This window comes from Gopherus evgoodei, chromosome 1 (genome assembly GCF_007399415.2).
Source record: "Gopherus evgoodei ecotype Sinaloan lineage chromosome 1, rGopEvg1_v1.p, whole genome shotgun sequence".
Classification (NCBI taxonomy): Eukaryota; Metazoa; Chordata; order Testudines; family Testudinidae; genus Gopherus; species Gopherus evgoodei.
Window position 1 is genome coordinate 281,149,236 of NC_044322.1, and position 21,317 is coordinate 281,170,552.

The 21,317-nt window shown below is 41.0% G+C and overlaps 1 protein-coding gene across 1 annotated transcript; it reads right to left on the reverse strand.

Moving 5' to 3' along the window:
- Window positions 1-191: 191 nt before the first annotated feature.
- AMDHD1 (amidohydrolase domain containing 1) lies at window positions 192-21,013 on the reverse strand. The gene is made up of 9 exons (XM_030553909.1): window positions 20,877-21,013; window positions 13,263-13,369; window positions 11,405-11,469; window positions 8,724-9,001; window positions 4,178-4,403; window positions 3,073-3,197; window positions 1,319-1,412; window positions 737-897; window positions 192-306 (listed from the first exon to the last, which is right to left on the reverse strand). Exons 1-9 carry the CDS (start codon window positions 21,011-21,013, stop codon window positions 201-203), a joined length of 1,299 nt encoding a protein of 432 aa, XP_030409769.1. The 3' UTR covers window positions 192-200.
- Between the last annotated feature and the right edge of the window lie 304 nt (window positions 21,014-21,317).

Below are 21,317 nucleotides of genomic sequence, written 5' to 3' on the forward strand. Positions count from 1 at the left end.
GTTTGCATTTGCTATGAACAAGGGTTGAGTGGAAATGTTTAATAAAGTTTATTTCAATGTAGAGCAAGTAAGCTGAGCATACAAATAATGTACCAGTAAAATATAAATCCAAGTTGTCTGTTGCTCTTGGGTAACTGAAACCCTTCAGTATCATTTTCAGTTAATATCCTTCTAAATTATCACCATCTTTCAGTAAGTACTTAGTAGCCCATAACACTTTCATTTTTGTAGATAACTTTTCCTTTAACAATAACATACTCAATCAATTCTTGATGTCCCCCAAACTGGTAAATCAAGTGCTCCCATCTAAAAAGACAGTAAAACATTTATGTAATATCAATATTTTCACAAAAGCAGATCACATACAGAGCATACATTGAACAAATTGGCCAGCCTGAATCACGAGAAGCAAGTAGTATGTTTTGATCCTTTGTCTCAGTATTATAGTAAGACAGTAAGCTACAGATGCACAAATCAGTACAGAATTCCTTGCACTGCTTCCATGTAATAAGTGCTTTCAAAATAGTTGTGGTATTAGGGTTTATGAGTATCTAATCTTAAAAATCCTGGTCCATATTCTCCACTGGAGTTTATACCTACTGAAAATGAGTGCAAAGCCAGTGTAAAATGCTACTAAAGTACAGCTGTAAGTGACTCCACAAGGTGCAATGCAGTGGCAAATCAGGCCCCTTATGTTAAATTAGGTTTTAAACAACAATTTAAATACTGTACGTACCTTGATGAATTAATGATAATGAGATCTCCCTGTTTGCCCTTCTCTATGGAGCCATGCATATCGGATCTTCCAAGAGCATAAGCTGCGTTAATGGTGGCAGCTGCTAAAGCCTCATTCATTGACATTTTCATGTTTACACAGGCCAAGTGCATTACTATGGGCTAATACAAAAATAAAGGGGAAAACAGGAATTACCAATAATGCAACTAGGTCTCTGCCTATTGTGTAATGCTGGGGAGGCCCAGAGCCCCCAAGCAGGCTGACACAGGTAACTGGTCTCCTGCATCTTGTCCATTCCAAAACAAGAACTGGGAACACAGGATACTCCTTCCTCCTCCATAACTGGCCAAGCCTCCCAAAGCAGATGTGAAAAAAGTGAGCCTCTTGACCTGAGAGGCATGTCTGGAGAAAATACTCTGAGTCAGATCCTCGGCAGGTGTAATTCATCTAAGCTGAGGATCTGATCTTCTGTCTTGTTTTTAAGAAGACTCCCTTTAACAGAGCAAGAACTGCTCGTGTGTTGTGACAGTAGAAGACTGTTAACCATTTTGTGTGCAGTAATATGCATTAAGCATGGCTTACCATTGAATAACAGTACGCATTAGGGTTAAAATCACTGCCAAGAGCAACTATAACCCCTTCTTTTAACATTCTCCTTGCTTGAGGTTGCTTCAGTCTAGGAAAAAAATAGATTTGTCAGTACAGTACATTTAGCTGTTACGCTTTGAATTACACCAGGAAAAATTCCATGTATTATTGGGTTTGTATACAGGGTGTAACCAGATTCACTAATCACTTTGGAAACCAGAAGCCAAATTCTGCTATCAGCTACCCACTCCATTGATTTTATAGCTGGAATTGGTACCTTGTGATTTTGAAGCTGCTATAATTTTGGTTGCAGCCACTCTCAAATTAGTGCAGTGATATAAAAGACCTGACTCGTCATTTAGGTGCTGGTGGTTTCATTATTCACTTCCCCTTCCATATTTCTTGGATGCACAGATCTGAGGGAGCAAAGAGCTGCTAACAAAGGTCAAACTCTAAGTTTGTTGTCCTACAATTTAGCTACACAGCTTGGAATCTTCGAACCAAACCTGTGAAGTACCGAACAACTACAATTCTCAGTGCAGCCAGTGAGAGCTTTGGGTGCCTGATCCTGTGAGGTGCTACGTACTCCCGACTACTCTGCCAATGAAGACAAAAGGAGGTGAAGATGTTGAGCACATTACTGGAGGTACTCCCCACTTCTCAGTATCAGACCCTTTTTCTGGTGCAGAGTGCCTCTGAGGGTCTGGCCCTATATTAGCTAGTCAAATGACTTCCTCAATCCTGAATCTGGCTTCTTGGCAGAATCACAGAGAGTTTTTGTATGAGAATGGAAAGGTGATACACAACAATCCAATTCAAATGCTTCTCTGACACAACAAAGGAGCTATTGTTTGATTTTGATTTTCAGTTCCTTGTTGGTTAATCTAGGATTTGTCCACATTGCAATTTGGAGGTTCAGCTGCGCATGTTCAGGCAAAGATGAACTACCTTTGATCTAGCCAGCTCAAATAACAAGAGTAGGGAAGCTGTGGCAGCCTGAGCTTGTTGCTCAAGTACATCCTCAGGGTCTCAGGTGACTAGCCCATGCCACCACCCATGCTGCTGCAGCTTCACTCAATCAAAAGCTAGCTTGGGCTCGCCTATCACACTGCAATCACACTTCCTCAGAGCAGTCACACCTCCCGATTGCAGTGTAGACATACACTTGTGGACACAAAGAAGTTGCCCATTTAATTGGTGTTTATGGATCTGTATGTTAAATATCTGTCAAAAGCAAACAGAGCTTTTGAGAAAATATCTGATGTTGCCTGGGTAAAAATTAAACAAAATTGCTAAAATTTTACGTGCACCTCTTTCAGCTTGTTAGGCAATAAGTGGTCCATTTCTTCAAGTCAGATATAGAAGAAACTTTCACAAATGAGCAAATGTACATACTGCAAATAAAATTTGGATTACCGAAAAATCCAGTTTGCAAGGTGACATCTTCAGTTAATGCCTAGCTGCTTTAGTTAATGCATCAGATAGGTTAAGACCAATTGTTGATAGGTTGCTGGGGACTCATCTGAGTGCATCTCAGAAATAGGGCATTGACTAGATTTTATGGGACCTCATAGTAAATAAGATGTGTGGAGGCCCATCTAGCCTCCTTCACAGGTGTGGCCATTTTCCGTGGTCCCTGACTGAGTTAAGGAAGATAAGAACCTTCTGAAATATGAGACTCTTGAGCCCAAAGAATGCTCCTGCTGTTAGTTTTGGCTGTCATTTCCAATCTGTCAAAATGGCATTACCTCAGCATGTAGGCAGTGGTTGGTAAAAGGACAGCCGCACACTTTGCACTTGCCATTGCAGCGATGCCTTCATCACTAATTTCTTCCAGGTGACTTATAGCCTGGGCTCCTAGTTCACCTCCGAGCTAAGCAGATTATCACAAAAGATTTAACGGAAAAATTACTAACAGATACCAAGGAATCACTGAAGCTATGTTCTTACTATCAATCTGCTTGGACAGAAAATTCATTAGGATGCTACCTAAGGCCTATTTACAAAACACTAGTTAAAAAAATTCAAAGAGTGATCTCTAAAGAATAAATAATTTTAAGACAAATTTTACTGCAGTAAAGCTTTCATGAAGTTATTAAAGTTATTAACCCCTTTTTAACTGTAATCAAAAGAATCTGGTCAGGCTGATGCCTTGAACAGAATTTTAACTGACTCAATGAATATAAACAATTGTATAATTATAGATAAAATTATAAAGAGTTTTTGTGCAGAAGAGAGTTGATAGAAACTGATATTCTTATGCAAATGAAGAAACTGTCCTATGCAATTCTAGAGCTACCCACTGTATAGAATTCTATATTGGTCCAGACTGATCTTCTCCAAATACAACAAAATTAAGCTTTGGCAGACTAATGAGGGAGGATTAAAAGGAGGCACTACTCAAATGATGACGAAATATGGACTCTGACACCCCTTTACAGAATTGCTGTTATTTGCTGCTGCCAATGGGAATGTCTGTACTGTTGGGAAGATATGAACTGCATGACTGAGGAAAAAATAAATATTTTTAAAGTAGTGTATCAAAACTATACTTTGTACCAGTAATGAACAGGGTCACAGATATCCATCTTTCCTATTGACCTCACTACCAGAGGATAAGCTAAGTCAATATTTGAAAAGCCAGTAGACAAGTTATCAGTAAAGATCAAGGGTTTCACATCTTTAACTCATCAACTTTGCACATTGGTGGTACTTTGATTTATTTCACAAACTATCATACTTTTCTAGAACAACATATTGATTTGGAATATTGTAAATCTCTCAAAGCATCAGTTCTCCCAAAGGCAAGTCAAAAGCAAAAATGGCTTAAATGCATACAGAATGAAGAAGTACCTCTGCAGATTTCATTGGATGGAGTTCATCACCATGGAAGTTAATCTGTAACCCTATCTCTTTTCCAGCCTGAAGAATTCTTCTGGTACAATTCAGATCAAAGACACCTTTCTCACAAAACACATCTATGTTATTAACATGTATTTCACCACTTAGGTTCAGCTCCTTTAGTTTAGGGAGATGGTTATTGATAATGTCATCTGTGGCTTCAGTAGCATTTTTCCCTCTAATGAAAAGAAAATGTTACAAAGACACAGAATGATTTAGTCTTTGAACCTTCTATGTAATTAATGTATGTAATAATTATATTAGTTTTAAAAGGCATACATATGAAAAAATCCTCAGACATTTAGCATATGACAAAAATACAGCTGACCATATATTTTTATCTTTGTTGATGTTTCTGAACATTTCTACGCCACTGAATTTTACTTCAATTGCTGCCTTGTTTTTAAGCTTAGTTATTATTTAAATTTTAAAAACAACAATGCAAGAGGAAAAATATTGTAATTCATATAACACAAACATGACTTAATTCTAATATCCTTTTTAAAGGATTATGCTATATCCTCTTATTTGTAAGCCAGATTTCTTTAGATGCCAACCAATTTTTTTTGCCCTGAAAAAAATAATCTTCTACTTCTCTATTTATACATTCTGAACTGCTTAAATTTTATCCTTAAAAGCAACTTAACAGACACTTTTTTAAAAAAATCATTAACTCGAGTGGTAGAGACCTGAAATATCAAAGCCAACAGGGGCATTCAGCAAAAAACTGACTTTAAATTTACTTCTCTCTCTCTTTTTTTTTTTTTTAGGTCCTTCACAGTCACAGAGAGCTGGTTTTGTCTTATCGAGGCATTCCAGCAAGGGACTATGCTGCTGTGACTGTCACAACCACTTTAGAATGTCATTGATATGTGATGATTGCCTATGGGAGGTCAGTAATGGCCTTTTAAAGAAAGCTATATAGGGCTTTTTATTTCTTTGTACCTTTGAGAGAGATAAATAATAATGATAGCTACTGAGGCTAAAGACCTACAGTGACATCTCTTCCCTTAATTCAGCCACTGTAAAACAAACAAAAACAACAGTGCACCAGTCCTGTACACATGCTATATATGTTTGATGTTTGGAGTTGTCTGTCGGAGTTTTACAATGGCAGTAATGTGAAGGGGTCAAATTCTGCTCACATTTACAGATGAGGTTGCATGGCTGTGAACCAGAACAGAATCTAGCCCAGGTGTAGGCAACCTATGGCACGCGTGCCAAAGGCAGCACACAAGCTGATTTTCAGTGGCACTCACACTGCCTGGGTCCTGGCCACCAGCCTGAGGGGCTCTGCATTTTAATTTAATTTTAAGTGAAGCTTCTTAAACATTTTAAAAACCTTATTTACTTTACAGACAACAATAGTTTAATTATATATTATAGAGTTATAGAAAGAGACCTTCTGAAAACATTAAAATGTATTACTGGCAAGCAAAACCTTAAATTAGAGTGAATAAATGAAGACTCGGCACACCACTTCTGAAAGGTTGCCGACCCCTGATCTAACCTATTGCCTCTTTTCTTCACTTGTTGAAACAGTTGTTGGGGTTGATTTGGCTTTTGCCTTGTCCAGCCTTCTCTCTTTTCCTCCTTTGGCTCAGCAGTTTGTGGAGGAAAGTGGATTAAAGATTAACTCTAGAGCCTTTAGAAAAGGGAGGGAAGACAAGTATGATTCCACTCTTTTTGTTCTACTTGCTGTAATGCCTCCAAAAGATACACTGAAATACTGCCATCGTTCTAATAAACAGCACTGGAATTCACTTTCAAAGTGTCTACCCAGTCTGGAAAATATTGCTGACCTTAAATGTTCAAAAATCATGAGCCAGGCATCCCAAAAATCATGAGATTGACTTAAAAATCACGATTAAAATAAGATGGTAGATTTTTATTTTCCTTCTGGGTTTTGAGCCTTTACATTTCCCAACTTTTCTTTGTAAGCATGAAGGCTGGAAACTCAATAAAAAGAAAAAGGCTGAGAATCTCATGATTCCGGGACCTGGAAAATATCAAATATTGCAAGACTTGCTATAAAAACACAACAGTTGGTTATACCGTTGGTGCAAAGAACCTCTGATGATGTTTCTGCCATTAGGGGTCATAATTTGTGATGTGATACTACAGTAACACAAATGTAGAAACTGGCATGAACATGACTTTTAACTGGATGTTACACAGTTGCATTGTAACAGCTACTGTGACAGCTCTAGAAGGTTTTAATGAGCATTTCTCACTGTCACTAGGTGGTATTATGCCAGTTTTGCTCTGGACTAAGGAAAATGATTTTGAAATGGTTTAAGGTCATAAGATTTATGATAAGATTTTGATTTGGTTATATTAACCTAAGGAGTGTTGTAGGAGTGGTCTATTCTACATCTGTATAATTAAGAATGATCAAGGAGAGCAACGGATAAGTTCTGTTTTATAACAGACGTGTATAAAAGTGCAAGGATTTAAATAAAGACCGTGGTTTTGAGATTAGTTCTTTATCTCTGTTTAAAAGTTTCTATAATTTATACATAACTGCACCTTTTTTTGTGGAATATAAGGGCGAAAGAAACATGGCATGAACTGAGATAGATGTCTTGGAAGACAACAGTTTTAACAGCCACTAAAAATCACTTACAGAGTATCCTTTTATGTGTATACAGAGGGTCTAAAGCATTTGAGGTCTGGACCTGAGAAAATCTGCAGAATTTGGGAACTGGAAATTTCTAGAGGCACTGAATTGTAAACAAAACTGAAGGAATGCTTAAGAAGCCAAAACTGTAGGGTGACCAGATGTCCCATTTTTAAAGGGACAGTCTCATTTTTTGAGACTTTTTCTTATATAGGAGTCTATTACCCCTCATCCCCTGTCCCGTTTTTTCACAGTTGCTATCTGGTCACCCTACAAAACTGGGTCACCATAGACTGTGCCATGTACTGATTTGGCTTCAGACAATAAAAATTGATGATTTTCTCATTTCTGAAACTCAGGGCTTGATTGATTCTCTTCTGGTTTACAGCAGTGTATCTTCTTTGAAATTAGACCTGATTTACATCATCAGAGGGCAGAATCAGACCCTGAGGCTGAACCTATGCACATGTTGACAATGAGAGTTCATATCTGCATAACACCTGGTGTATTCTGAGGTAAACTATTGCTGATTAATTTGTAGAGCTGCTTGAAATGATTTTGTTAAAAAAAATGTCTTTGACAAAAAATGGCACTTTGACCATTTTGGTCAAAATTCTCCAGGTTTAAAAACAAACACCAGAAAACCCACCGAAGAGAAATGAAAAAAATTGGTTTAAAAATTCTGATTAAAAAAATAAAATTCCCACCCCCCCCGGTCCATCCTTAAAAACTTCTTATGAGAAATTTAAGAACATACTAAACCTAGGAGAAATAGGGTATTGATTGATTAAAGCAGGAGAAACTGACATGAATGTAATGGGAGATGGGTAGGTGCTGTTGTGCAGTGAGTTCTGGGAGGTGCATCATTTTAGGACACTGTTGTGCATGATTTCTACAGTTTTATGTATTCTTCTGTTACATGTCTGTTTTTCACCAGGCCCACTTCTCAGTTTGTCAAAATGTGCTACTTTTATTTGTCCAAGACCATTTGTCCAGGACATCTGCTGACATTCTTTATGACATTAACTCCATAATACAGTGAAGTCTCATAAACCCAAGTAGCTATCTTTTTCACTGGAAATAAAAATAAATTTAAAAAAAACTACTAAAGGAGAAATAGTGGGTTGTTTTGTTAATATACTACAGTTGGACCTCTCTTGACCTACCAGAATGCGTGCTAATAATCCGATTTAGATAACCAGAGTGCTCTTCCTGTTGGCAGTAACACCTAAATGTTGGGCTCACACTCACTCACAGGATACAGTGCTTAACTGGTTGAATGGAAGCACATTTGTTGTTATACTAAAATTTCTGATGATTAAGTATTATAATATTGTTTTCTCTTGGTTGGTTAAAATGAAAACCAGACAGCTTAAGGCCTGATGGCAGTGGCAAATTCAACAGAAAGACTTTCTGAAAAGGAGTTCCTGAAAACTTCCATACAGCTTGGAGTGGGTAACCGCAAAGGATGGCTACATACCCATTGGCTGAATCCAGTTGATTTCTGTTTAAACCTTACAGTCTGGCTTTTTTCATAACTGACCATCACCACATCAGGACGCTCCCTCACTTACTTCTACATTCAGTTTAGGAAAGCATTATTTTGTTGAATGCTGTTATTTCTAATACTGTACACTTTGTTGCCATTTTGGGGAGAACAAAAAATGAACCCTCAAAACTGCCAAACAAACTGTGTGAGGAAGCCAAATTCTGCTGCAGCTTCCTTCACCCCCAACCTGGCACTGTTGCTCCTCATTTATTTCTGTATAATCTGCCACCAATTCGTAGTTTATTCACTCAGGAGCTGCACTCATGTTTTATGAAATAATATGAGAGTAATATTGTTTAGAAGAACAAGAACAAAATAAATCACATTACTTAGGCACAGAATGAGCTCCACAGTACGTAGAGGAAATGTTGCTATCCAGTAACCGTCTAGCCTGTTCAATCACCCTAAGCATTTTAAGCTCGGTTTCTAGGTTTAAACCATATCCACTCTTGCATTCGGCCAAAGTGGTTCCTGCTCTGAGCATACGCAGCAGTCGGTGTCTGAAAGTATTGAACAACTCCTCTTCTGAGGCTTTCTGGGTGTGTTCCACAGTAAAATGTATTCCCCCTCCAGCTTGATGAATATCCATGTAGGAAGCACCTGCCAGCTAAGAACAAAATTCTCTTTTAAACATGAGTATTCTATTCACCTTCTTCAAGGGATTCTGCAAGGTGCATCTGGCCTAATCCACAGTGGAGAGGGGATAGAAAAAAAACCATCCCAGTGATGGAACTATGAGGGGGAAACTTCAGAAAGGGATCTTCCTGAAGATTTCCTTCCCCTGAGTCCGGAAGTGGTTATCAGCCCTAGTCTGGCCTGCCATCACAAATTCATTTTCATGGGGAAAAAAGGAACTGAAGTGGAGATGAAGTTGATGAGAAAAGGTAATAGGGAAATTCACCCCTGGGCCGTGGTCCCTTTGTGCCAGCCAAAGCAATGCATAAGAATACCTCCATGGCAGGAGACTGTCTACCTGAGAGACAGCACTATGGACAACTGCACCAACTGGAGCAGCTGGTGTTTTGGGGTGGGCTAATGACATAGAAATTCTGTCTCACTGCCATTGCACAAGGCACAAGCAAGGGCAGCACTCGTGGTTGCCTTAGATCATATAGAGGACTAAATAGGGAGACAAGTTCCCTGCATCAGTGCTGAATCTGCCCCCGAAAAGACTCTGGCAGTGATGTCATGCTGCAAAAAAAAAAAAAAAAAAAAAACCTATTTCAGTGCTGAAATAAGTATTTCCTCCCAGTTGTGCATTCAGTTGGATTAAACACAGCCTGTTCCAGTAAAAGCCACCAGCCAAAAAACTGAGACAAGAGTGTCCATTGTAGGAGGGCAGGACTGTGTCTGATGCTTAGGTTGCACAGAACCATCTCCAGAGATAGAAGAATTGCAGAAAGGAGTGATGTAATTTAGAATAGCGTTTCTCAACAACCAGTCTACAGAGACCGGTGCCAGTCCTTGAGATCTCCCTGATACAGTTTAGGAAGTGAGCAAGCTGGTCCCTGGTACCTAAAAGGTTGAGAAACTGCTTTAGAACATCAAATCCCCTTTCTTAAAGCAGATTTAAAGGCAAAACCTAGAATGCATATCTCATTGTAACTTGTGTGGTTTTTAAAAAGGGGACAAGGGGAACGGAGAAAGGAAGAAAGAAGACACAATGAACTGGACTTTGGCCCACCCAAAGTATTTATTGCTATCGGTTTTGTTGTCTATTTTACCATAGACATGGTTTTACCCAGCAGTTGTATTACCTGAACTTTATCATTTTTTAGCAGGACCAGCTTTAGGATTTTGGAGGGGACTCAGGATAAAGTCATAGGAGGCCCTTTCACCATGCTGTGATGCCAGCTTGTATCATGATTAAATTATCCCTCCCTGTCTTTCCCTCCCATGGAATCAGTTACATAGCAGCTCTCATCTCTCTTTTAACAGCATCACATGATACCCTTATTCACCTTGATCAATTGATCCATCAGCCCTCACAGAAAGAGTGCCCGATCACAACATGTCATTTATGTTCTAGCCAGTCACTCAGCCACCTGCTGGCCAGGCTGTCAGTGGCACCAGATGCCCAACTGGCATAGTGCACTGCAGCCCAGAACCCCTGAGCAATCCGCCAGCCTTAGTTTCCCAAGTAGTTGGGATTACAGGTGCGTAATACTGCACCCGGTGTGACACCCCGTTATTAAATATTAATCATGTTTATTACACTGTTTCCTGTTGGCCAACAGAGAATGGAGCTGCACTGTGCTAGACCCTGTACAAACAGAGTAAGGGACAGTTCCTGCCCCAAAGACCTTACAATCTCAGTAACATATAGATAAACAGCCATAAATTAACCCCCAACCCCACCCTCAATTTGAAATCATACACTGATGTTCCAAAAACATAACATGTCACAGAAACAACAAGCACTGCAGAGCTGGGAACATTTTATTCCAAAGCCATTCAGGTGCTTGCATTTCCTCCATCCTATACAGACTCAACCACGTCCACTTGGGATTTCCAGCCTCCCCATCCATAATGCAAACTTCTGGCAATCCACCCTAGGCCCTCATCTCTATCCCATACCCCCATTTGGGTTACATCAGAAACAAATTCTAGGTGTATGAGTAAATAAAATAATTTTCACCATTTATATTGTTTTCATTTCTTTAATCTCTTCATTTTTTTTCCATTTCCCAATTTCATTCTCATTTTCCTCACTTTCATTTTATCTCCCTTCTATATGTTTTGTTCTGTCTTACTTCTGTCTCCCCTATTTCATTTCCCCTCCGCCACTGGATTGCTCTCTCTTTCCTTCTTCCTCTTGCTCCTTGTTTCCCCATCTCTTTTCCTTTGGCTTCAACTCCCTCTCTTTCGTCTTGGTCTCCAAAAGCCATTGCTTCCTCTCCCATCCTAAATTACATATGATGTAACTGATCTAACTTTCCAGAGATGAGAAATAGAAGTGTAGAGAAAGCAGAGATGGTTATGTATGAACTCTGTAATTATGTGAAATTACCTTCATTGCAAATTCATGAACCCTGTCACCAGCCCACACTGGATGGGTATGTGCATCTACCAAACCTAAAAAAAACCCCAACAATAATAAAATAAATACACATTGCAAAATTTCATTGTTTGGGGAAAAGAAAAACTTGAGAAAGTGCAAGCAAATTAAAGCGACAGTATCAACTGAAGAAAAAACCCATACCATGCCATACTTCTGTTTGAAAAATGTTTTTACCTTATATTATTGCAAAAGACACCTCTGATTACTATAATGAAGATATGCAAGAAAAAAATATTTTTTCAGGGTGTTTTAGTCTGTCAGGCAGCACTTGGTGTAGAGTTAAACTGTTTCTCCTGTATAGTAAGTCTGTCAGTCATTCTCTCATTTTGTTTGTCTGGGTCTTTCACACAGTAACAGGAGAGAAACATTTCTTAAAAACAGAAAAATTGGCATGAGGACTTACAAGGAGGTGTATACACTGAAATAATTTCAACTCACTTCAAACCCACCAACTAGATTTCATGCTGATGTCCCTTTAAAAGGGCAAGATGCATATATTGGGCTTAATCCTGTGACACTTATCCTAGCAATAGACCACTGACTTGAGTGAGAGCTTTTCCTGTGTAAAGACTATGAAATTAGTCTGGGTGAGTGCCAGAGTCCGTGTCAGAGAACACGTCTAGCAGCTTAAATGCCAGTTCATAAATACAAGACATTTGATTTACTTTATACTGTGTAAAATTTTCAGAAGCACCTAAGTCCCATTGAGTTTGACTCAAATCACCAGGCTGTGTGCTGGGCGGGGACAGTAGGCTCCATGAGTAGACAGGGAGGGGAACAAAATGGGTGGGGAATTTGTGGAGCTTTGACTCTGCCCCTTCAGTATGTCAACCAACTCACCTGAGCGAGCATGGAGTAGGAAGTAACTTGTTGTTGGAATAGGAGAGTAGTGGATAATTAACCATTGGAACAATTTACCAAGAGTTGTGGTGGACTCTCCATCACTGGCAATTTTAAAATCCAGACTGGGTGTTTTTCTAAAAGATATGTTCTAGTTCAAACAGGAATTAATTCAGGGAAGTTCTATGGCCTGTATTATACAAGAGGTCAGACTGGATAATCATGATGGTCCCTTCTGCCCTTATAATCTGCGGATCCTCCTCAGATTCCTTTCCCCTAGAGCAAGAGGGAAGCCAGGAATAGCCTTGTGTGACCCTTTATAGTCACAATTACCTGCTTGGACTGTTCCAGGACAGGGTGAGGGGTGGAAATAGCTACATGCTGCCCCTTATTCAGGGCTCCAGTTGAAGGCCCAATCTAGGCCTTAAAGTATTACATAAAAGAGATATTCATAGTATTTTATATCTGGGCACTTTACAGAAGTTAAAATAACAGAGAAAACAAATAGGTGGCTGAGAGAGAGCCAGTCACTCTGCCAAACAAAAAATTGGCCAACAGAAGATTAAATAACCCAAGGAGAAAGAACAGCTGAAAATGAAAAAGTAAACAGGCCCAAATGAATAGACTTTTCAACAAGCATTTTAGCTAGCCAGAGAAGTAGTCTAAGGGGCCTCCTCAGAGTTGTAAAGAATTGGTCTCTGAACCAAGAAGGCACTGCCCTTCATCTGATTCAAGCTGAACCTCCAGAGGGGAGCAAAGGCACTGTAAATTGTCTCAACTGCCTGGGGATGACGTGAAGGAAGGGGTTAGTTGCTCAAATACCCAAGGGCATAACTTATGTATGGCTTGCACTGTACAAAGAAAAGAAGCTTGGGGAGTGTTTGAGTAACTGAGGAACCTGTACTTTGTCTATACACATGTTCACCCATTCTGATGTGCAGCATTAACAGGAAGAAAATACACCAACCTGGCAATATGCATTTCCCAGAACAGTCAATAATTTTTTCAAATGATGCTTCTGAAAATTGCTGGTGAATAGCATCTGCATGGCCTACAGCTTTTATACAGCCATCTCTGCAAAAACAAACAAGGTGCAAACAAGTCTGAGTGAGTTTGTTTAAAAAGCAAACTCAGCAAGTTGTACTTAGGAGCTCCTGAATCATCACTCTTTCAGAGATGTGATGGGGTCATTGTTTGCAGGACTCTGAAAATGGATAGGGAAGATTGTTTGCTAATCATGTGGATGCCTTGAGATCTATGAGGAAATCCAGTGGACCTCAAGGTGACTGTGAAGCCTGGCCCATTCCCATGCCCTGCCACCATTGTTCTCTTAGGATGATAAGTTGTGGGCCCTGTTTATGAAGTAATATCTGTGTGTATCCTGTAACTCAAAGACAAATGCCAATGTATTCATTAGCCCAGCGTACTCTTATTACCAAAGCAACAGTATCCTCAAGTTGTTCTTATGTTACTGAAATAAGAATGTAAGAAGAAAAAAATGGCCGTACCAGGTCAGACCAATGGACATCTAGCCCAGTATCCTGTCTTCCATATATATGTATATTATAACAGAGAGAGAGAAAATATATTTTAAACATGACCAAAACATTGATTTTCTTTTTGCCACAAGAGAAATCATTAACTGACACTTTTCGTTTGGCAACAAAATGGTATATTATGTGTAAGATTTAAGACCTTGGTCTGATGGCCTTTAGTACAATTGAATGTACATTGCAGTTCCCTTGTTCCAATCTCCATGAATGAATTTAGTGGTATTCTTGCCTTGAAAATGCTGTGACCATTACAGGAATCTTACCAAGTGTACCCAGACACGGTGCGCAGTCCCAAAAGTAGCTAGCTTTCCTCTCTGTATATTTGGTGCAGATGAGACAGCTCTGCTCAGGCAGCTTTAATTTGCTGAGCTGGCAGCTCGAAAGCACATTACCTGAGGTCTTATGCAATTTGGCCAATTACAAGGTTACATTTTTCACTTGGATGAGCTATTTTATATCAATACATTTTTCTTCCTCATCAGACATTCAGGTCCTTGTCATTTTCCACTCAACCTGTCAGACATACTAATTTTGACCATTGCAAGACCACCACCACCACCACCACCCCGCCAAATCTCACTCGATAACTGACCTTTCCATTTTTTTGACAAAATTTCATGGCCACAAGAATAGCAATACTGGGTCAGACTATTGGTCCCTTTAGTCTAATATCCTGTCTTCTGATAGTTTCTAGTGGCAGATTCTTCAGAATGAATGAACAGAACAATTTATCAGGTGACCCATGCACTGTCATCCAGTCCCAGCTTCTGGCAGTCAGAAGTTTAGGGCCACCCAGAGCATGGGGTTGCATCTCTGACCACCTTGGCTAATAGCCATGGACAGACCTATCCTCCATTAACTTATTTAATTCTTTTCTAAGCCCAGTTATAATTTTGACCTTCACAACATACACGGGCAATGAGTTCCACAGGTTGACTGTGCACTGTATGAAGAAATACTTTCTTATATTTGTTTTAAACCTGCTACCTGTTAATTTCATTGGGTGACTCCTGGTTCTTGTGTTATGTGAAGGGGTATAACACTTCCCTATTCACGTTCTCCACACCATTCATGATTTTATAGACCTCTGTCATATCCCCCCTTAGCTGTCTCTTTTCTTAGCTGAAAAATCCCAGTCTTTTTCATCTCTCCTCATATGGAAGCTGTTCCATACCCCTAGTGATTTTTGTTGCCCTTCTCTGTACCTTTTCCATTTCTAATGTATCTTTTTTGAGATGGGAAGACGAGAATTGCACAAAGTATTCAAGGTTTGAGCATACCAGGGATTTATATAGTGGCATTATGATACTTTTTTTGTCTTATTTTCTATCCCTTTCTTAATTATTCCCAACATTCTGTTTGCTTTTTTGACTGCCGCTGCACATCGAGTGGATGTTTCCAGAGAACTATCCAAGATGACTCCAAGATCTCTTTTTTGAGTGGTAACAGCTAATTTAGACCCCCATCATTTTGTATGTATAGTTGGGATTATGGTTTCCAATGTGCATTACTTTGCACTTATCAACTCTGAATTTCATCTGCCATTTTGTTGCCCAGTCACCCAGTTTTATGAGCTTTGAAACTCTTTGCAGTCAGCTTTGGACTTAACTATCTTGAGTTATTTTGTATTGTCTGCAGACTTTGTCACCTCACTGTTTAGTCCTTTTTCCAGATCACGTATGAATATGTTGAACAGTATTGTTCCCATGCAGACCCTTGGGGGAGCCTGCTATTTGCCTCTCTCCACTGTGAAAACTGTCCATTTATTCCTATCCTTTGTTTCCACTCGATTAATCAGTTATTGATACATGAGAGGACCTCCCCTCTTATCCCATGACTGCTTACTTTCCTTAAGATCCTTTGGTGAGGGACATTGTCAAAGGCTTTCTGAAAGTCCCAATACACTATAATAACTCGATTACTCATGTTCACATGCTTGTTGACCCTCCTCAGATAGTTCTAATAGATTTGTGAGGCATGATTTCCTTGACTCTTCTTCAACATACTGTGTTCATCTATGTGTCTGATAATTCTGTTCTTTACTATAGTTTCAACCAATTTGCCTAGAACTGAAGTTAGGTTTACCAGCCTATATTTGACAGGATCGCCTCTGGAGCTTTTTAAAAATTCAGCATGACATTAGCTATTTGCTAGTCATCTGGTGCAGAAGCTAATTTAAGCAACAGGTAACATACCACAGTTAGTAGTTCTGCAATTTCGTATTTGAGTTCCTTCAGAACTCTTGGGTGAATCCCATCTGGATCTTGTCACTTATTACTGTTTAATTTATCAATTTGTTCCAAAACATCCTCTACTGACACCTCAACCTGGGACAATTCCTCAGATCTCTCACCTAAAAAGAATGGCTCAGTTGTGGGAATTTCCCTCACATCCTCTGCAGGATGTGAACAGGGGCGGCTCCAGGCACCAGCACGCCAAACGTGTGCCTGGGGAGGCAAGCCACGCGGGGCGCTCTGCCAGTCGCCATGAGGGCGGCAGGCAGGTTGCCTTTGGCGGCATGCCTGCGGAGGTCCGCTGGTCCAGCGGCTTTGGCGGACCTCCCGCAAGCATGCCGCCGAATCCGGCCCTGGATGTGAAGACTGATGCAGGATGAAGACTGAGGCAAAGAATGAATTTAGCTTCTCTACAACAGCCTTATTTTCCTTGAGTGCTCCTTTAGCACCTTGATGATCCAGTGCCTCCACTCACTGTTTGGCAGGCTCCTGCTTTTGATGTACTTAAAAACACTTTACTGTTAGTGTTTGTGTCTCTTGCTAGTTGCTCCTCAAATTCTTTTTTGGCCTGGCTGATTACACTTTCACACTTAACTTGCCAGAGTTTATGCTCCTTTCTATTTTCCTCAGTAGAATTTGACTGGAACTCTCTTTCCTCTGACTGTTTCTTTTCAGTTACGATCTGTACTTTATCAACTTCTATCCTCCCCTCTTTACTAGGACATAGAATATCCCCTTCAATTAATCCTATCTTAAGGGATGTGTCTGTCCCAACAGTGTGCTCTTCTGCACCTGTCAGCTTTCCCCTAGCCCTCAGTTTAAAAACTCCTCTACAACCTTTTTAATTTTACATGCCAGCAATCTAATTTTGTTTTGGTTTATGTGGATCCCATCCTGCCTGTATTCACTCCTCCTTTTCCAAAACATTCCCCAGTTCCTAACAAACATAAATCCCTCCTCTGAACACTATTGTCTCATCCAGACATCAAAACCCTGAGTTCTGCCTAACTACCCCTGCCTGAGGAACTGAGAGAATTTCAGAGAAATTGAGGTCCTGAACTTTAATCTGTTTCCTAGCATCCTAAATTTGGCCGTCAGGACCTTTCTCCAACCTTTCCCTATGTCACCAGTGCCTACATGTACTGTGACCACCAACTTCTCCCCAGTACTGCCCATAAGTCTATCCACATGTCTCGAGAGGTTTGCACCCAGGTGTCAATATACCATGTGGTTTTGCCAGCCTCAGAAACCCAACTACTTATTTTTCTAATAATCAAATCCCCCAATATTCTTACCTGTCTCTTACTAATACAAGGGTTTCTCTCCCTTGGAGGGGTATCCTCAATATGAGCGGATACCATAACATCATCTGGAAGGAGAGTCCAACTATGGGATCATTTCCCTCCAGGGAATAATCATATTAATTATGCTTAATGACTAACAGTAGTTTTTATTTTCTTTCAGTTATCTAAAACTACTGCACTGGTGTGGGTTAGCAAACGTACAGCATCCCTGCAGTCAGTAACTGCAGAGCATTCTTGTCCTCCAGAAGAACCATGCTGCCATTGCCTCCCTGCCTACACCTGAAGGGTACACTTGCCCCTTTGGAGGATCTAGACAGCATGGAGTGGAATCTGCAAGAGTTGGGTGTATTTAAGGTTAGCTTTCACACTCACACGGATTTTCCTGTAGGTGTGCTTAGGGATGATACCAGGAAGAATAGACTTTCCTTGGCCAAACACTGGTCATTGAACTCCCTCCCCCCAGTCATGTGGTATTTTAGAGGAGAGGCTTCCATGGGCTTTGGAGGTGATGGGGCAATTCTACACAGGGTTGCCAGCTTTCAACTCACACAAAACCAAACATCCCTGTCCCACCCTTTGCCCCACCCCTCTTTTGAGGCCCTGCCCTTTCTCTGAGGCTCCGCTCCCTCCATCCCCCTTCCCTCTGGCGCTCACTCTACCCACCCTCACTCACTCATTTTCACTGGGCTGGGGCAGGGGGTTGGGTGTGGGAGGGGGTGAGGATTCTGGCTGCAGGTGTGGGCTCTGGGGTGGGGCCAGGTATGAAGGGTTAGGGGTGCAAGAGGGGACTCTGGGCTGGGGTTGAGGGGTTTGGAGTGCAGGGAGGGGTTCTGGGCTGGGGCAGGAGGTTTAGGGAGTTGGAGGATCTGAGGGCTCTAGCTGGGGGTGTGGGCTCTGGGGTGGGGCTTGGGATAAGGGTTTTGGGGTGCAGGAGGGTACTCCGGGCTGGGACCGAGGGGTTTGGAGGGTGGGAGGGTGATCAGTGCTGGGGCAGGGGGTTAGGGTGGGGCAGGGGGATCAGGGATGCAGGCTCCCGGCAATGCTTACCTCAAGCAGTTCCCGGAAGCAGTGGCATTTCCCCCCTCCTGATCCTATGTGGAGCCGTGGCCAGGTGCCTCTGCACGCTGCCTCGTTCACAGGTACTTCCCCCACTGCTCCCATTGGCTGTAGTTCCTGACCAATGGGAGCTGCAGAGCCAGCACTTGGGATGGGGGCAGCACATGAAGCCCCCTGGCTGCCCCTACGTGTAGGAGCTGGAAGGAGGATAACCTGCTGCTTCTGGCAGCCATGCGGCACGTGGAATGATGGCAGGCAGGGAGCCTGCCTTAGCCCCGCTGCACCACCGACCGGACTTTTAACGGCCCAGTCAGCGGTGCTGACTGAAGCCATCAGGGTCCCTTTTTGACCAGGGTTCTTGTCGAAAACTGGACACCTGGCATCCCTAAATCTATATTGTTTCCTCTCCCGCCAACAATATTAGAGCCACTGGAGTAAAAGACTTGAGACTCAGCACAGGCAGGTCATTGAAGACATCTGTGTAATACACAGTAGCAGTTTAAAAAGGAAAATAGGATGATTGGGAGCATTTTAAAAAGAGAAAGAAAATAATGTAATATTAAAAACAATGGTACATCCTGATTTAAATTACTTTATTGAGTTCAGGTTACTTCACTTAAAGTTAAAGCAGAGAATGAAAAGGTCCAGAGAGGGCAGAAAGTGTGGTCAGTGACATGACAGGACTTGCCTAGAAAGACTAGCCTGAAAAAGAGAATAGTTAGAGGGATGTTGACTGAGGTAGTCAAAATTATGAAAGATTAATTTAAAGCTAATCATAATCTCCTTTTCACCCTGTTGTATAGTCTGAGACAAAAATAAATCAACACAGAGGGGAAAATAAAATCAATACTGACAGTTAAAAAATTAGAAGAAAAAATATAATTGATTTCTACATTGTCAACAAACAAGCTGATGTGTTTTCTTTTAATAGTCTTAAGAGCCAGGTCCTTGATATTAAATAGTCTAAGCCCTGAATAAATAATAACAGAATCCAGTAATCTCTTCAAACATTTGTTGTATCCTAGTCACAACAAAACATCCCAAACAGAAGGCAACATAAGTTTTACAGCACACACAATAGCCAATTATTTTTATGTAAAAAGTATACACTCAGAGTCTAGACAGACTGGAGATAGACTTTTTATGAACTACACAGCAAATATTTTAAGCCATTTTAAAATGCTGTTCAGCTTTTATGCAACTTTGAATTGTTGCTCAGCTTCTATGGGGATGGGGGACACATTAGGAACCTAGACAGTGAGGTCACAGCAATTTGATGTGCAACAACATTTATAAAGATGTTTAATTACATTTTGGGATTTTCAAAGACAGGTTTTCATCTTGTCAGACTACCAGTGTGACCTGGTTTGTCAAAGAAAAGTTAGCAACACAACTGACTTACAAAGTTAAAATATACATTATATTTCTTTCACTACTATTAAGACTTTTTTTTAAGTCCAGACTTCTAAATTATCTTACAAGCTATGCTTTTTAAAATTTCTCTTTACAAAATTTCACAGAGCTTTCAGAATTTTTAAAAATATCATCTTGGTATTATATGGATCTAGTTACAAAATTTGGTTTAGTCCATACTGTCATGTAGATTTGTTCCTCTTATAACACTACTTTTTATGTTGGCTTTAAGGTCCTGACCCTGTAAAGTCTTACTTGCATACTTATTTTTACACTTATTTTGCATACTTATTTTTATTTGAGTAAAGACTGCAATGTGTCCACTCCTGCATAAAGTTAACTATGTGCTTACCTTTTTTTTAGGATAGAGGCTAAATCATTTTCTAAGTATCAAGAATATAATTATTCCAGAATTTACATTACTTTTCAGCATACTCTTTTAAAAAGAGTTTGTGTATCCTCTCACCTTCAGCACTCCAACACTTACGTTTTAGGCATAGCAACTTAAGTCACAAATGTGCTGGCACACTTAAGCCAATGCTTGTCTTTTAAAAACAGCAAAGTAACTTTTTGTTTCTAAACTGGAATCGCCTTGACTAAAAAGCTAAGATTCTGGATTCCAGTCTGCAGTTTTTCTTCTCGGCAGAATTAATCCACAACACGAAGAATAACATATTTTTCCCTTATTTTCAGCAACTAGCAATGAGTAAGGATTTTGGAATATTTTATTGTGGATTCAGATTTTTAAAAAACACCACCTTTTCAATTCTAACGCACTTGTGGCATCTGATCACTCCAAAATGCCAGGTCGCTGTCTGAATTGATGGCGAGCCTGCAGAACTGAAGAATCTGCCTTTTAAAAAGAGGTAAGGAATAACTTGATGCGGCACCAGACTTTATTTTCTGAACCTGAGGGCTCCCAGGAATGCAGAGAGCAGATCTGGCTGAATCACGCCAGGTGCCTGTTCAGCACCTTGCTTTGCCGGGGGCTCAGCGAACAAGCGCGCAGAGCAGAACTTACTTGCCGATCACCACGCTGGCATTGTCCAGCACGGCCAGGTTTTGCATGCCCGCCTGCAGCAGGTACTTCTCGCCTTTGGTGCAGATGAGCACCAGCTGTTGGGCGTTGTGCAGCAAGAGCCTGTGCTCGCCAGCCATGTCGGTGCAGCGACAGCCCCCCAGGCCCTGGATGTGCACAGCAGCCGCAGGCAGAGGCCAGGAGCAGCCCAGCGACTGGAGGGGGGTGAACCCCGCTCTCAGCTCAAAGTCTCCTGGGCAGCGGCCGAGCGCGGGCCGTGCTGGCAATGGAGTTTCTCGGCTGGCTTCTTGCCCCCCCGCAACGCTGCCACCCTGCGGGCCGAGGGGGCCGGGGCTGGAAGCTCCTTGACTGCGCGGGCCCGGGAAGGATCCAGCCCCTGGATCTGCCAAGCCCCTGGGCCGGGGTTGCTTTTGCAAGGGCTGC

What these genes read in the sequence shown, in the direction of transcription:
- AMDHD1 (XM_030553909.1), bottom strand. Translation starts at nt 21,013, where the DNA reads ATGGCTGGCGAGCACAGGCTCTTGCTGCACAACGCCCAACAGCTGGTG. An exon ending in TGGGAAATGCATATTGCCAG is followed by an intron (nt 11,470 to 13,262) that starts GTTGGTGTATTT and finishes GGTTTTTTTTAG; the next exon opens with GTTTGGTAGATGCACATACC. An exon ending in ATGCGTACTGTTATTCAATG is followed by an intron (nt 898 to 1,318) that starts GTAAGCCATGCT and finishes TTTTTGTATTAG; the next exon opens with CCCATAGTAATGCACTTGGC.